This window comes from Tiliqua scincoides, chromosome 2 (genome assembly GCF_035046505.1).
Source record: "Tiliqua scincoides isolate rTilSci1 chromosome 2, rTilSci1.hap2, whole genome shotgun sequence".
In the NCBI taxonomy this organism is placed as follows: Eukaryota; Metazoa; Chordata; class Lepidosauria; order Squamata; family Scincidae; genus Tiliqua; species Tiliqua scincoides.
In genome coordinates this window covers 209,860,633-209,876,807 of record NC_089822.1, presented here as the reverse complement: position 1 = coordinate 209,876,807, position 16,175 = coordinate 209,860,633, and the positions used below count along the sequence as shown (strand labels likewise).

General features: G+C 44.5%; 1 protein-coding gene across 1 annotated transcript in view; it reads left to right on the top strand.

Moving 5' to 3' along the window:
- Nucleotides 1–364: 364 nt before the first annotated feature.
- STIMATE (STIM activating enhancer) overlaps nt 365–16,175 on the top strand; it is a 49,433-nt gene continuing 33,622 nt past the window's right edge. Inside the window, exon 1 of the mRNA XM_066615152.1 lies at nt 365–613. Coding sequence (XP_066471249.1) covers nt 442–613 — 172 coding nt within the window. The 5' untranslated portion in view covers nt 365–441. The remainder of the gene's footprint in view (nt 614–16,175) is intronic.

Genomic DNA, 16,175 nt, shown 5'->3' with positions numbered 1-16,175 from the left:
ACCACTTGCATGCCTCTTGCTGGCCGGCCAGCCACGGCTCCAGCAGCAGGAGCTCCATGCCTCAGAGGGGGTGTGGCTGGAGCGGCCCCGCCCTCTCCCGCACAGCTGCGCCAGGCATGCGAGTGAGCCCCCAGCTACGTCATCACGCCAGAGGGGAAGTCACGTGGTGCGCAGCAGGACCGTGATTCTGTCCGGAGGACGGTTTCCCACCCGAAAGCCCGGCCCCGCCCCGCCCCTCCCGGCCCCGCCCACCAAGGAAGGCTCCAAGCCTGGCCAATCAACGCCTGCTGATGTCAGAGGGGCGTTCGAAACGCGCTGTGCGTGGGACCCCTCCCCTCCTCCAGGAAACGACGCCGAGTGTCCTAGTCGCAGCCGCTGCGCTGCCCGCGCTGGTGGTTCCTCCGCCCCCCCAGGCACCTGACCCGCAACGCTTGGTCCGCCATGGGGGGCTCCCTCGCCCCCAACGGCTCCGTCAGCGTCACAGCCAGGCCGGCCTCTCCGCGGACGGGCTCCGGTCCGGACGACCGCGGCTGCGGGACCGGGGCCCTGATGGACAGCTTCGGCATCTTCCTGCAGGGGCTCCTGGGCGTCGTGGCCTTCAGCACCCTCATGCGTGAGTCGCTCGGCAAGCGCCCTTTCCGTCCAGCCCTCCGTCTGGCCTCGCAAGCCGGCCGGGCCAGGCCCTGGTCTCGCCGGCTGAGGCTGCGCTCCTGTGCACACTTTCCTGGGAGAGCCCCATTGACTGTGATGGGACTGAGCAGACAGGCAGAGGATGGGGCTCTGAGGCTGCAGTGCTGTCCCCACTTTCCTGGGAGTGAGCCCCATTGACTGTGATGGGACTGACCTCTGAGCAGACAGGCAGAGGATGGGGCTCTGAGGCTGCAGTCCTGTCCCCACTTTCCTGGGAGTAAGCCCCATTGACTGTGATGGGGCTGACCTCTGAGCTCCATTGACTGTGGAGGGACTAACCTCTGAGTAGACAGGGATAGGATGGGGCTCTGGTGCTGCAGCCCCACTGACTGTGCTGGAGTAGACATGCCTAGGATTGGACTCTGAGTCACTGGCGCACTGGCCACCTTCCCCTCTGTTTCTCTCTCTCAGTTTCCTCATTCTTCAGCCACTGCACACAAGTTCTCTTTTGCCAGGCCCCATCCCAGTCAAGAGCATCTTGCTTTGATCCCTGTCCAGGACCTGCTGTTCTTTCTTAGGCCTGTCTGTCTATCTGTCATGCTCTTCTCTCTTCCCCCTTCCCCTTTCTCAGTCTTGATGATACCTGGTAGGCTAGGCTGCTGTTGTCTCTCTGCTCCATCAGTCTGTGCCTAGAAAAAAAAATCAGTGCTGCTGTTGTGGGTTCTGTTCTCTGGAGAGGCAGCCCAAGGGAATCTGCTGCCCTGCCAGTGTGCCCCTCACATCACTTCATTTGGGTAGGGTCTGAGGCAGTACTCCTACCTCCTCCCTTCTTTCTGAGTGTTAGCATGTGCACCCTGCTATTGCCGCAGTCACCCAGCTGTTTGAAGAAGCAGCAAGGTGAGGGGAGTGCAGCAGTTCTAGAGTGCCCCCGCCTCTTCCACCTCCTTGCCTTCACCTTTACCACCGCCTGCTTGTTCCCACTGGGGCACGATTAGTCACACACTCTGGGCGAACACACGCAGAACACCTTCAGCCTGTGAGGTAGCGGAGGCAAAAGTTAGGAGGAGGCAGCGGCGGCGGAAGCAGGGATGCTTTGCTGTCTCCATGCCACTGTGACCATGGCTGAGTAAGCAAGAAAGTGGTAGGGCCATCTTGTTATGATCACTAATTGGTAGAAGTGGGTGAAAATGGTTTGTTGTTTTTTTTTGCAAATTTTAGTGTTTTCCAAAGTTAGAAGTGCAGAAAGCAGTGTTATGTGTGTTTATGGCAAGGGTGCAGGTTTGTAAATCATAAGTCGTATTTACCTTAAAAGTGTATTAAGTATGTGGTATCGTGTTAGCAGATGCAACCACGTGCATGTAGAGGTGTTAGATAATTTTTTTTCTAATTTCTAGATAATTAATTTCTAAAATTATTTCATGGTTTTTGGTTTTTTTTTACAAAAATGAGAAGTGCAGAAAGTGGTGTTTTGTGTTTTTACTTCGTTATCACTGACAAAACCCCCCTCTACTTATTCAAGGGTAGCAACAGAAACAGGATTGCTGCAATGTTCTGCCTTTTCTCCTACTTCTAATTGTGGGGTTGGGACCTTTCATGCTGTTAGAGACTCCTCTTTTAGTTTTGTTCAGAGATTTCTATTTTGAATGTTTCTTTAGTTTTGTGACACTGCTTGAGCACCATGGACAGCTCTTCCAAACCCAAGAAAATATCTTGCTTTCTTTGTAACCCCATATCTTGTAATCTGTGCTGTACCAGATAAAGGCAAGTGGTCTGGGTTGAAGAACAGCTGAATTAATTGGGTAGGAGAGTATGATAATATTCGTGGTTTTAATAAATTTCTGTTCTCACTGTTTTGTATAATAAGTGGTTGCTATCCAAATTGCATGCGGAAGAATTGGAATGAAGTAGTCATTGCTTCATGTACATTCTCAGTATAGCAACAGTCTTTAAGGTAGATCAGTAGTGGTATCCTATATTGAGGGAGAGATGAAGCTTAGATAACATAGCATGTTTTAAGACCATCTAGTTCATGGCTGAGCTGAGGTTTGGACCATGTATGTCCTGGCTCACATTGTTGACTCCTATGCCAGCACTCAAATTAAAGATTGTTAGGTTTTTTGCATCAGCACTTCTCAATTTGTTTTGCCCCCTGACCATAATTTCATTTTACCAGTGTGCAAGGAGCCATCTATGCATGTATATGCATATATCTATGCATGAGGGACATCAGCTCTCACCTTCTCTCTCCCTGTTACAACTGTGTCCCCATCTGCTTCCCACCAGGGGGTGGGCAGATCAATGTCATTTGGGTTTGGTAAGACCATGTTTGCCCCCAGGTCACTTACCAGGGGGACAACATAATGCTGCAGATGAATCCTTGTTTATTAGGTCAATAGGGAATTGGCTGTAGTTCTCTTCCTTGAGCCCAAAATTCTTCAGTACCCTCTTCTAGGCTCACTCTTTCTCATTTCACAGGGATACCCTTCTCTAAGGCTTGCCAGTGCTCTCTTGTTTTCCCCGGCTCTTTCCCTTTTCCTGGTCTACTCCCTTTATTGCTTCTGTGCATTTCTCCCTTTGTTTCCAGGTACTTCTCCTTCTTTGTCAGGGCTCCCAGATCTCAGCCTCCAAGTTCTGGCAGTGTGTTCCACCCAATTCCTCCACCCACCTTCTGGTTTGTTCTCTTCCGTCTTCCACTGTCTCCTTAACCTTTCCTCCTCTTCTCCCTTCCTTATTTTCTTTCCATTAACTCTTCCTTTTCCTATCTCTGACACCTTCTCTCCTTTTCTGTCTGGTCTGGGTTTCTCCCATCCCAGTTTCAGCCTCCATTTATTCCTTCCAGCTTTCTTGAGCTGAAAGAAATTTCCTCCTTGCTTTTTTCCCCAGCATGTGTTCCTCTGGCTTTCTCTTCCCACTTCTGAACCTGTTGTTGCTGTTTGTGCTGGGTCTTCCTTTTCTCTCCTCCCCTCTGTCATTCTCACCTGCACCTCATGCGTTCTCCTCTATCCTATTCTTTTGACCTCTTTCGGCTGCTCCAGACTCCCAGGCTCACTCTACCCTCCTTTAATCCTTCTCCCAGTCTTTGGCCCACCTGCAACTCACTTCCTATGTACTAGGTCGCTTTACCCTGGGTCTTTACATGTGTGACACAGAGGGTTTCTGGCTCTGGACGAGCTCTTATCAGTGGTAGCAGTAATGGAAGTCCCATTGGAGCTGCACCACAGTCCAGCAGCTGTGTACAATTTGTCTGTGTACAATTTGAGAAGCACTGTTTGACATAGCGTATAAGGATACAGCAGCTTTATTATCAGAAGAGAGGGCTGCAAGGACAGAGAGGGCTGAGCTTGTAGCAATACGTCTCTTGGTACACATACACCACTTAAGGGTGCTGTAACCAGTTGAAAATTTCATGTGGCATGTTTCCATATTGCACATGCTTTGAAACTATAAACAGGCACATTGTGATTTTGGCATGTGTGATTCAGGTACATACTAGCATCTAATATATTTAGCAACCCTGATACATAGGTGAATCTTGTGTTTCTTATAGTAGGTAAGTGATAAAATCTGTCTTTTCTGATAGAAACCTATCAGCTCATGTGGCTTTGTATTTTGCCTCTTGGACAGTATCCACCAAATTAAAAAAAAACCTTGTGTTTTTTATATTTAAAAAACCTAACAATTTGTTTTGCACGCAGAAGCTCAAATAACTCTGACTTGTCTGACACACAGCACACTTTTTTTCTTAGACTATTTAATGAAGAAACTTAATTCACTGTAAAGAAACTGTTCTGCTTCTAAGGTATGATGTGTCTTGTTTGAAGGACTTCGATGCACTTCTTCCTTGTAGTCAATGTGGGAATGTGTGATTGCTATACTGCCATAGTCCACATGGCAAAATCATAGAGTCAAAGCAGATGGTATTGTCTACAAAGAACACGCAAACCCTCTTATATACAACATATGTAGGATTTTTGCATGTGTGCTGGATTCCTGCAATGCATTCTTTTTGCAAATGCACTCATTCATGTTGGAGAACCAGTGTGGGGTAATGGCTAGTTTTGAATTAGGGAGAATTAGATATACCTATATACCACTGGTTCTCGAACTTTTCCGGCTCGCACCTCCCCTGATCCTTGTAGCCATTGGCCATGGCTCCCCATTACAACACCTCACCTCAGTTACCCCCAAAATGGGGATGAAGGTGTTATAATTATACACTAGAAACAAAAAAACAGCTGCCAGCACTCTGAGGCTGCATTCCTAAACACACTTACCTGACAGTAAGCCCCATTGAACAAAATAGGACTTACTTCTGAGTAGACTTGGTTAGGGTTGTGCTCTGAGTTTGTTAGCAGCACACCTGGAGGGTTTTGGAAAGGGAGGGGGGAAGAAGTGATGAATTTACTGGGGAGGGGAAGACTTTGTTTTGTGTGCATCTGCTAATTGCAAACTGATGCAAATGGAGACCTAGAGACTGTATGGCTGGAATCCTAACCCCACTTTCCTGGGCCTAAGTCCCATTGAACACAATAGGACTTACTTCTGAGTAGACCTAGCTAGGATTGTGCCTTTTGTCTTACAATAGCAGCCAACAGAGTACCACCCCCCAAAAGGAGGCAGGAGGAAAAGGAGGATGGCTGAAAAGAAATGGGGATTTTAATTTTTAATCAATTTTTGGAGACAAAGCTATCAAGAGTGGCTTTTTTTTCTTTTTTGAAGGGGGAGGAAAAAGAGAAAGGTGATGATCCTGGGTTAAGCTGACACAGACCCCATGCCTATGTAGGTCTACTCAGAAGTAAGCCCCATTTGAGTCAGTGGGGCTTACTCCCAGGAAAGTGTGGAAAGGATTGCAGCCACACAGAGCAAGATTACAACTCACCCCAAAGTAGACAGGGGGCTGCTCACACACATACACCCAGCATGCAGATGCCACCCCTGTTTCCCCAGGCAAGACAGAGGGATGCAGGCTGGGGCATTTGGATACCCCCCACTAAGAGCAGGCTGGCTCCCTCCTTCACTGAGCTGCAAACTCTACCCTCCCAGTTTGAAGCCTCTTCTCCTCTCCTCCAGCCTTGACCAATCCCAGGATGCCCAGGGTGAGGGGCACACTGCGAAATGTAGTCCTTAGGGTGAGGTTGCACCTGGAGAGAGCTCCATGAGATGCGGCACCTCTGCCTGCCCAGCCAGCCTTTTCTCCTACCTCCCCACAACATGTTTCACACATCCTCCCAGCCTCACGCTGCCCCACCTACCTCGTTCATAGCTGCAGAAAAGCAGCAATTCAGCAGGCAGCATGTAAAGCAGAGCAGCCCAGCCCAGCCTAGCCTCCCCCCCCCCCAAGATGCCCCTGGAGGCTAGCCACGCCTCACCAGGGAGGCAGGACGCACAGATTGAATTCCTGAGCTATATATTCAGGTATAAGTTGAAAAAAAAATGCCTTAAAATTGGCCCTGAATTCATGAGTCAACTTATACATTGATCAGTGCAATGAATAGAGCTTCTAAGAACATTAACCTGGTGAGATGGGGGTGGAACTGGGCTAAAAAGCAGGACATGGAGAGGGGGAGAAAAAAGGAGTAATTTTACTTACCAGAGACAGCAACAAAAAAAGGCAGCCATTTTAGCTTCTTCAAACAGGAAGAAAAGTGAAGGCACTTATGGGAATTGTAGTCTGTATGAGGTTTGCTGCTGTGGAAGTGCAGCATTGGATTCTTCACAAAGCCTACAACTCCCATAAGCTCTTCCTGTTTGGAGAAGGTAAGCTAAAATGGCTCACTTTTTTGGCTTCTTGTTGCTGCCTCAGAACAGTTCGTGGTAAGTCATTTTCCAAGAATTTCATAACCCCTAAGGTTAACCTCCCAACTTATCCGAGTGTCATAGAAAATTCCATGATTTTTGGCTCAAAAATCTGCCCTTGACTTATCTGTGAGATGGACATATAGGCGGGTATCTGCGGTAAATCTCCACTTAGCCATAATCATACAGCTTGCCAATCATCTCTCAACTTAATTTGTCTTGTATATCTGTTGAGAGGATAAAATAGAGGTGGGAAGAATCACACACACCATCCTGAGCTCCTTGGAAGAAGGAAGGGAGAAATAAATGTAGTTAACAACACTGCAAGTAATAATTCAGATAGGTCAAAGATTCCTGTACAGACATGCCCTAATGATATCAGTGCAGTGTGATTCCTTCATTTGAAAGAGTTGAGTCCTGCCCAGTGTACCTGGTAAGCTGCCCTCAAAGCTGAGCTCCATGTAGTTTGAAGCTTGATTGAACCAGAAGTCAGCAATAACGTATGACATCATCGCTGAATGCCAGAAATCTTGGAGGCACAAACCCCTTGGAGGAATATAGCTTCGGTCTAGGTTGTGAACCAGAGAAACCTTGAGAGGGGAATGTCTTTTATGCACGTATAAATAGCTTTACTCAGAACAGGAGATTGTCTGGGAAAGTTGTTTTATTTGCTGCATAGTCTAGGAGGGAGTGGTGGACACTTACTGTTACAATTTTAAAATAAATGAATATGAATGAAAAACTCCTGTTTGAAAAGAGCCAGCTCCCTCACCCATGTTTGCTGCTTTCAAAACTTCTTTCCTACATGTTTTGATGCAGCCAAAATACATGGAAGTTTTTTGCAGAAATAGGTGAACTTGCCACAGATGCATTCCTCTCCCTTTCCATTCTTGTGTACTAACAATTATATTGGCAACCTTCAGTCTCGAAAGACTATGGTATCACGCTCTGAAAGGTGGTTCTGGCACAGCGTCTAGTGTGGCTGAAAAGGCCAATCCGGGAGTGACAATCCCTTCCACACCAGGAGCAAGTGCAGTCTGTCCCTGGTCTGTCTCCCTGACTATGGGCCTTCCTTCTTTGCCTCTTTGCCTCAGACTGTTGGCCAAGTGTCTCTTCAAACTGGGAAAGGCCATGCTGCTCAGCCTCGGCGATTTCAATGCTAGAGTTGGTGCTGATAACAGTTCGTGGCCCACTTGCTTAGGTCAGTTCGGCACTGGGAAGATGAACGAAAATGGCCAACGCCTGCTAGAGTTTTGCTGTCATCACGGTCTCTGTGTCAGCAACACATTCTTCAACACGAAGCCCCAACATAGAGTCTCTTGGAGACACCCAAGATCAAAGCACTGGCACCAGCTCGACCTGATTCTCTCCAGACGCTCCAGCCTTCCCAGCATCAAGATCACACGCAGTTATCACGGTGCTGCCTGCGACACTGACCACTCCCTGGTGTGCAGCAGAGTGAAACTGCAAGCAAAGCGACTGTACCACACGAAAAAGGAAGGAAGACCTCGCATTGATACCAGCAAGATCCAGGATCAGAGAAAAGTGGAGGAATTTGCATAAGCACTTGAGGAATCTCTTCCAGGCCCGGCCGATGCAAACGCATCCAACAGATGGGAACATTTCAAGAATACCGTTTACAACACCGCCTTGTCCATATTTGGCAAGAGGACCAACAAGACGGCAGACTGGTTTGAAGCCCACTCTGAGGAGTTGACACCAGTCATTGAGGAAAAGAGGAGAGCTCAAGCAGCATACAAGGCCTGTCCCAGTGAGTGCAACCTGCAGGTCCTCCGAGCTGCTCGCAGCAAAGTTCAGCAGGCTGCCAGAAGATGTACTAACGACTACTGGCTCCAGCTCTGTTCCCAGATACAGATAGCAGCTGACACGGGCAACATCAAGGGGATGTATGACGGTATCAAGCAGGCCCTAGGTCCAACACAGAAGAAAATTGCCCCTCTGAAGTCTGCAGCAGGTGAGGTCATCCAGGATCGGGCGCAGCAGATGGAACGCTGGGTGCAGCACTACTCTGAGCTATATTCCAGAGATAATGTAGTCACCGAAGAAGCGCTGAACAACATTGAGTGTCTGCCTGTGTTGGAGGAGCTTGACTGAACCAACCCTAGAAGAACTTCACGTGGCCCTGGACTCCCTTGCCTTTGGCAAGGCACCAGGAAAAGACAGCATCCCTGCTGAAGTCCTAAAGTGCTGCAAAGAGATCATCGTCACTGAGCTGCATGAAATCCTCTGTCTCTGCTGGAGAGAAGGAGGAGTACCTCAAGACATGAGGGATGCAAACATCATCACGCTGTACTAACAATATGGTAATAGAAGTCATGCAAGTCTAGAGTAAACCTAATTAATTTGCTGTTAGCAGCTCATTCAGCTTTTTCACTGATTTCTGTGAGTTATCAGTGGCAAAAAAAAAGGAGCTGAATGCAGACTTTTAGATAAAACCAAAGTCTGGATAGGAATGGAATATTTCACACCTTTTACTTTCTTCTAAGCTGTTCTCCCTAGTTGACTGTTGAAAAGACCTTATTTGTTGTGGCTATGCCCCGGTGCAGTTGTTGCTGGTCTTCCGGGTTGTCTTTTGTTTACCAATAAACTTGTCACCTCTACCCTCATCCCAAGCCATTTCTCTACCCTAAGCTATTGTGTTATTACAGCAACAGATAATGGTTTTCAGGCTGTCTTAAAGGGGCTTAGGAAGAATTGGAGGCAACAATCATCCCCAGCCCATGGATTCAAGTGAAGCCCAATGTGTGGGTAGCAGTTAGATCTGAGGGGAATTCATCCTTGAACCAAACTGCTGAATCTATGGAGCAGGTTCTTTGCTGCATGATTGATTGGTGACAGCATGTCCTTGACGCTGAGTGGGGAGTGACATGTGACTGCTAAGGTGGTCCTTCTCCTTGAAGCCTGCAGAGGTTCTCTGGCTTTGGACAACATCTGTATTCAAACAGCAGTCCTATGCATGCAACCAAGTTGCCCTATCTCAACGGCTACCTCTTCAAGAAGCTCTCTTTTCTTTGTAGGTTGACATCTCCAAGTATGATTAGGGCAAGATGTGCAGTCTTCTTGCTCCATATATTTGTTTGACTTGGCACAGAGTGCTTTTCAAATATACATCTTTTCCTTCAGCTGTTTATGTTGTTGAAGGATCAGTGGCTGTTTAGCTAGTTCTGTTAACCCTTGGGAAAGTTTGCTGCCAGAATCAGAGTTTGCCTTATTACGTGTGTGTTTAGCTTGTTTTAGTGTGATTGGGGAAACTAGAAATCTAATTGTCCTTTTGTCTGAAACTCTAATTGCACCTGACTTTTGTGCCTTCCAGTTGCATCTGTACAAGTGTGCACTGTTTGCATGTTGTGACTGGTATACATTCACAGTTATTCATGTGATTCAATAAGATATCTTTATTGGTATATTGGCGTTTTGAAACAAGGTGTGTCCTCAAGTGATACAGAATTGTCCTGAAGCATATCTAACTGTGGTAAAGCAGGCCTGTGGGATTTCATGTATGACATTTAAGACATTTAAGTTTGTACATAGTTCTTTGTACAAAGTTATTTCCAAAACAGCCCTTAATGTGTGAACTTGAATGAAGTCCCTGAATGTTAATATGGCTTATAAACAAAAACTTAAGTGACTTGCAAACTGAAACGGCTGTAATTGTCTGAGCATAATCTAGATATGCTGTCATGGGCTGCCAAGCATAAAGTTTGACTTTATTTTACTTTATTTGAGTTCTGGTGGTTTGTTTGAATGCTGTCAGTAGAGGACTCCCAAACACTAATAGAAAGTTTTTGAAGATATAATGCTTAACAGCAGATACTTGATTTGTGCTTCTGTGGAACACTACTACTTGGGTTTTTCACTGTGGTTTTAGTATTTCATAAATTAAATGCTGCAGACAGCATATGGAATTAAAGCAGTTATTTAATTGGTACTGGATAATTTTATAGATTCATATTGATGGACTGAGACAGCTTGCTTGTATGAAAGGTATCACAGAGCTCCCCGGTTCTAGAGTTGCATTCTTTTACTTTTAACTTGATTTGTCTCATAATTATGGAGCAGCAAACCTTTGAAGAAAAATTTACAAAATGAATAAAAATGTTTCAAAGTGAATGTGTTATATCTGCTAACTGGGTAAGAGGCACTTTTTCAAGTGTGTGCTCCTCTTTAATTTAGCAGAGGGAAAGTAACTAACCCTCCTCACCCCAGCAGTATCTTTTCTAGTGGCTTTCTACTGCTCAAGCATAACCAGAGACATAGCAAACAAGTTGGTTCAAGGAAGGTTGAAAGCAGCTGAGTCAGCTGAATGACACAGCACCTGTGCCTGCCACACCCTAATTAGATGTGGAGGCCCAGATTGGCTGCTCTGCCCACTTAAGCCTCAGTCTGCAACTCCACCAGTGCAGTAGGTGTTAAACTGTAAAACTGCTGCTGGAGACTTTGACAAATGGATTACTGTTTATGTATACGCTGTATATGACCTTGGACAGACAGATGGACTGACTGACTGTGATTTGTGGATACTGACTTGGATAAGGTAACTCGGGACTGCTATATTCAATGTGTATGATCTGGACTGCTTAGACTACTCTGTGTGTGACTCCTTGCCCAAATATACAACAGCTAATTCAAAGACTCTGCTGTGTCTGCTGACTTTTATGCACCCTGCTGTACAGACAGGACATACCAAGTTTCTTACCTTAACACTCTTCTGCATCTTTTTAGATTGTGAGCCCTTTTGGGACAGGATGCCATTAGTTATTTGATTCTTCTCTGTAAACCGCTTTGTGAGCTTTTTGTTGAAAAGCAGTATATAAATACTGTTATTAATATTTTTTCACTATTTGCTGAAGGGTTTAAGGGGGAACTTACACATGAGATTCTCCTTCTTCCAGAAATGTAAAAAGTTGACTTCTCTCTGGTGTGCTTTGGATTATGACTAAAGTTGAAATCCTGTCCACACTTATCTGCTAGTAAACCCCATTGACTATAACAGAACTTACTTCTGAGTAGATATGCATAGGAATGGGCTTTGAGAAACCGTCTTTTCAATATGGGAATGGCTGTGCGCCAAGCATGCGTTGTCAAGCCTGAAGCAGTTTTTCGTGCTTGAGAAGACCTGTATAGTTCATTTATGTCAATGGAGCAATACATCTCAGCAATTGAGATGTCTGTGCTCGTAGTGTATTTGGGAGAATTCCTTATGGGGTACTTGCTTGCCTGCAGTTTTCCTTGATATACTAACAAGTTGTTAAAAAGGGCAAACCAACTGAGCATGCTGTCCATTAACAGTCTCTGTAAAAGGTTCTACGTAATAAAATGACAAAGCTGTGTATAGTGGAAGGCTTTTGATCCTGTTGGTGGTTAAGCATGAGGGCTTCCACAGAATAATAAATACTGTACAAGAAATTTAAATTTTGTCATTTAACCACTAACGAAGTATTATTGCATCTAAAGAGGAATAAAAGAGCAATAGAAGTGAAAAAGATTTCTTCCTCCCCCAGTTCCTACTTTAAGATAATTGTTGATCAACAGGGATGCTATTTTTAATTAATCCTTTACTCCCAAAACAACAGATCAATGCCAGAACAAATCTAACCAATTGTTGGAAATATCTTTTGGTGCTGAGGCCATAGATTTTGCTCAGTAGAGCTCATATTTGCTTGGCAAAATTCCATAAGTTGTACAGATTGTGGTTTTTTTTTAAAATACATCTAGCCACCCTGGGTCCCTTTAGGGAGAAGGGCGGGATATAAATAAAGTTTATTATTATTAAATAACGTTTATTTTGGGTTTATTGCTTTACAGAATTTTTACAAAGAGCCTAAACATTTTTGTTTACACTGAAGAACAGATTTTTAGAAAAAAAAATCAAACCAAGCATCTTGAACTTCAATAAGCTGCTTATGAGCAGAGTGCTATTGACATTGACTTCATAGGACAGAATGTGCATATCTATGAAAGTTTGGATGAGTACAGTAAATGTTTTCCAAGGTTTGGACAAGTTCACAAAACTAGATTAAAATTTGGAGTTAGGACAAGCCACCACAGGGACCAATTCTGGGCTAAAGAATAGGAATTTTAAATAACTTCTCATACGGTATTTCTCACACACACACCCCAGTTACTATATTCCGTGGTGCTCCAAAATAAGGGACAATTCTTGAGGATATTTTTTGTACAGAACCCCCAGGGAAGCACTCTGCCATTCATTCTTGTTGCTCTTCTGATACCAGAATGATTCTCCATCCTGAGTGTGCCCTTTTTGCCTTGCTGCTCTTTTCTGTTATGAATCTTCAATTTTCTTAACCTCTAGTTCTAACATCCTCCCTTTTTAATATATCTGTCTCTCAGCTCTGTATACCATTCTATTTTGATAAAGACCACGGTACTATTAGTTAGGAGCCCTGTTACACAGGTTATGGTTTGTTAGCCTTTTCTGGATGGGGTAGTGCTCCCCGGAAGGATCAGGTTTCCAGGTTGGGGATGCTTCTGGCCCGTGCTCCTGAATGCCAAGGTGGGGTTGTGGCCTGAAGCACCTTTGTCCAGCTTTAGACTGGTGCACCAACTCCATCCTCCCCTGGATAAATATGCTGACTTGGTTATGGTTAACTAGCACTAGTTGCATTGAGGCTGGAATACTCTCCAGACGTTTTACAAAGTTGCTCTTGAAGACTATTCAGAAACTTCAGCTAGTGTAGAATCCTGCTGCATGTGTTTTGACTAACTTCAGACAGGTAATGGTCACTACACTGTTATGCTAGCTGTACTGGCTGGCCATTTTGTTTTCAGATCCTGGTTGCAACCGTTAAAGCAATAAACAGCTTAGAACTGGGGCACCGAGAGGAACATCTTCAGCATATGAGATAGCCCATCACCTTAAGTTACTTGTGCATTTGCTGCCAGAGAGGACTTCTCTGTGGTGGCATACAGCTTGTGGAACTTTCTGCCTGTAGAGCTCAGATTGGTTCCCTCTCTGCCAGCATTCCATTGGCAACTGAAAACTCATTTATTTCCTCTGAGTATTAAGTCTGTCTTTAAGTTTCCTCAGGGGTTGCCCATTTCCTTTTTGCTGATGATTTTATTTATGCTGATTTTGTAATATTTAACCCAGTTGTCATCTTTTTGTTTCAGTTTTTATGTTGTAAGCTGCCTTGAGTACTAGGAGGAAAAAAGTGAGATAAAGTATTAACAAATAGCAAATAGAGGTTTATTTATTGTTTCTCATTTTCCCCGTTATTATATTTCTAAACAAAAGCCCCAATATTGGTAGTGTGTTAAGAGATGACAGCTCCTAGTGCTTAGAGCCCTCCATAGCTGAACCATTTAGTGTGTGTGTAGTTTTTAAGATGGGAGAGCCACGGTGTGCCAGAGAAGCCATCCAGTTCTTCAGGTCATACTTTAGATTCTTTTACCATAAAACATTTGTTTTTCTGTTGGCATATTGTGGACATTCTAGGATAATGAATAGGAGAACATACAGCGTGAATAAAAGTGGAATTTTCTTCAAAAACATGTGGAGACCGTGTTACTATCTTCCACTCTGAATACTTTTTGTTCCTCAACTTATGATGCCGACTTCTTGCTAGACATATTGCAAGCTGGAATGTCTCCTCAGACAGCTGTTTCTTTTCAGAATTTTTGTAGGTTATTAATTATGATCTACAAATTAAAACATTAGATGGCTGGAATCATTTCAATATGTAGAAAGAAGCAGAATATTTTCCAGCTATTAGATTTTATTTTCTAATTTCCTTCCAGCTGGCAGCTTAAACATTGCCTGTTGTCAAATCTCAGGTTCATTTTCCTTTTTAAAAAGAAAAAGAAAAAAAAAAAAGAATTCCAGTGCTCTGTATGCAAGCATCATTTTTTTTGGGTGCCTGCCAATAGATTGCTGTCATGCATCTAAATTGGTACAGAATTTTTAATACAATTACAGTATGAAGATGATCTCTGTTGTACACAAAGTAAAATGTTCATTTTGACCACTGATGGGGCAGTGCGGTATTATGACAAAGATCCAAAGGACTGCACATATTTATGTATTGAATTTTTATCTGCTTTTCTCCAGTGAGGGAGAAATAAACATTTCTCATATAGGGCTTGTCAGCCTATAAACATATAGGGGCTTTTCAGCCTTCCCCTTTGAGTGACTTTTCTTGCATCTTTTGACAAGACACCCGAAATTGACACCAGAATGACACACCATGACATGTATGAAGGCTGTCTCCAGCAGGAATGGTCCTATGAAGAATATCTATCCCCGAGGGCCCAGCACTTTCCCTGTCTGACCCATTTGTTTGGTCCCCTTGGGTGGAGTGTGTATTTGTAAAATTGAACCCCAGCTCCATTCCTTGTGTTCTGCCTCTCCCAGGAGACTGCTCCTGAGAATACCACTCAAACTTACTTTTTTCAAAGATATATTCCAGTGACCCAGGATAATCTGCCACCAACTGCTTTCTGATCAACTCCCCCTCGTAGCCTGAAGGAGTAAAGCTAGGAGTCCCTTTCTCAGTAAAAATGACTCCAAGGGACTGGGGGATCTAACCCATTCTACTCCCCCACCCCTGGCTCCCTGTGGGTATTATGCTAGCCCAGCTTGGCTGCAGGATCCAGGGAAGATGCTGTATTTATCTCCATTCAGTGTAGCCACACAAATTATGGCAATGTTTTATAAATGTGGAAAGAAAATGTGAGAGTACTTTGACCCTCAGAATAAGAGTTGGTAAAAAGTATTAAAGGTAATAACATACCACAAGAAAATTAAAACAAGCTTCTAAATCTATTTCTACTCACTAGATCTGAAATCCTACACTGGAAGTTTCAGCATTATGTTGTAGCAGCTTATCTCCACTGATGGAAGGGAGAGGGAGAAGGGGGCGGGGACAGGGAAAGCTGACCATTGAAATTTCTTGGTGGCCAAGCACACTCTGCATTTCAAAGAAATGATCCTAACAGTCTTCCTAATAGCACTGATCCTAACAATGCTGTCTTGACAGCCCATGTTGCAAGCATTTTGCATACATTCATAGGCCTGTTTGGATCTGTCCAATGAGCTCATTTAACAATTAACTTAGCACCTAAGTTCTGTAGCAGACCTGTGGGGCTTTTTGGTGTGGGGTGTGCCTCAGGGTTCAGTCCAGTGGCGTAGCTAAGGGGGTGCAGGGGGTAGCAGTCGCACTGGGCAACAAGCTTTAGGGCGGCAACAAGCTGAGCTTGACACTAGTGGCCAAAATTGTGAAAATCTTGGTATGTACCAATAATACCATCATGTTATATATCATTGGAAAGGTTATTTAATGCAGAATGCAATGAAACAAACCACATTAGAATATCTGTATTCTATCAACAGCTATGGCCAATTAACCAGAAAACAAAAACACAACTGCCTTAAGGAACAAAAAGTGGATTTCTTTAATTCAAAACTAACCTATGAGACTGACTGAGGGCCCAATCCTATCCAGTTTTCCAGTGCCGGTGCTGCTGAGCCAATGGGGCATGCACTGCATCTTGTCATGGGTCAGCAGTCACAGAGGTCCCCTTAAGGTATGGGAACATTTGTTCCCTTATCTTGGGGCTGCACTGCGGCTACACTGGTGCTGGAAAATTGGATAGTATTGGACCCTGAGCCAATGAGATGTTGTTATGATACAGCATGGAACCAATAAGGTGTTAATATGAGTCAGCTCTCATTTCCATGTATCATAATACAGCTACTCCTGCTAACTGGT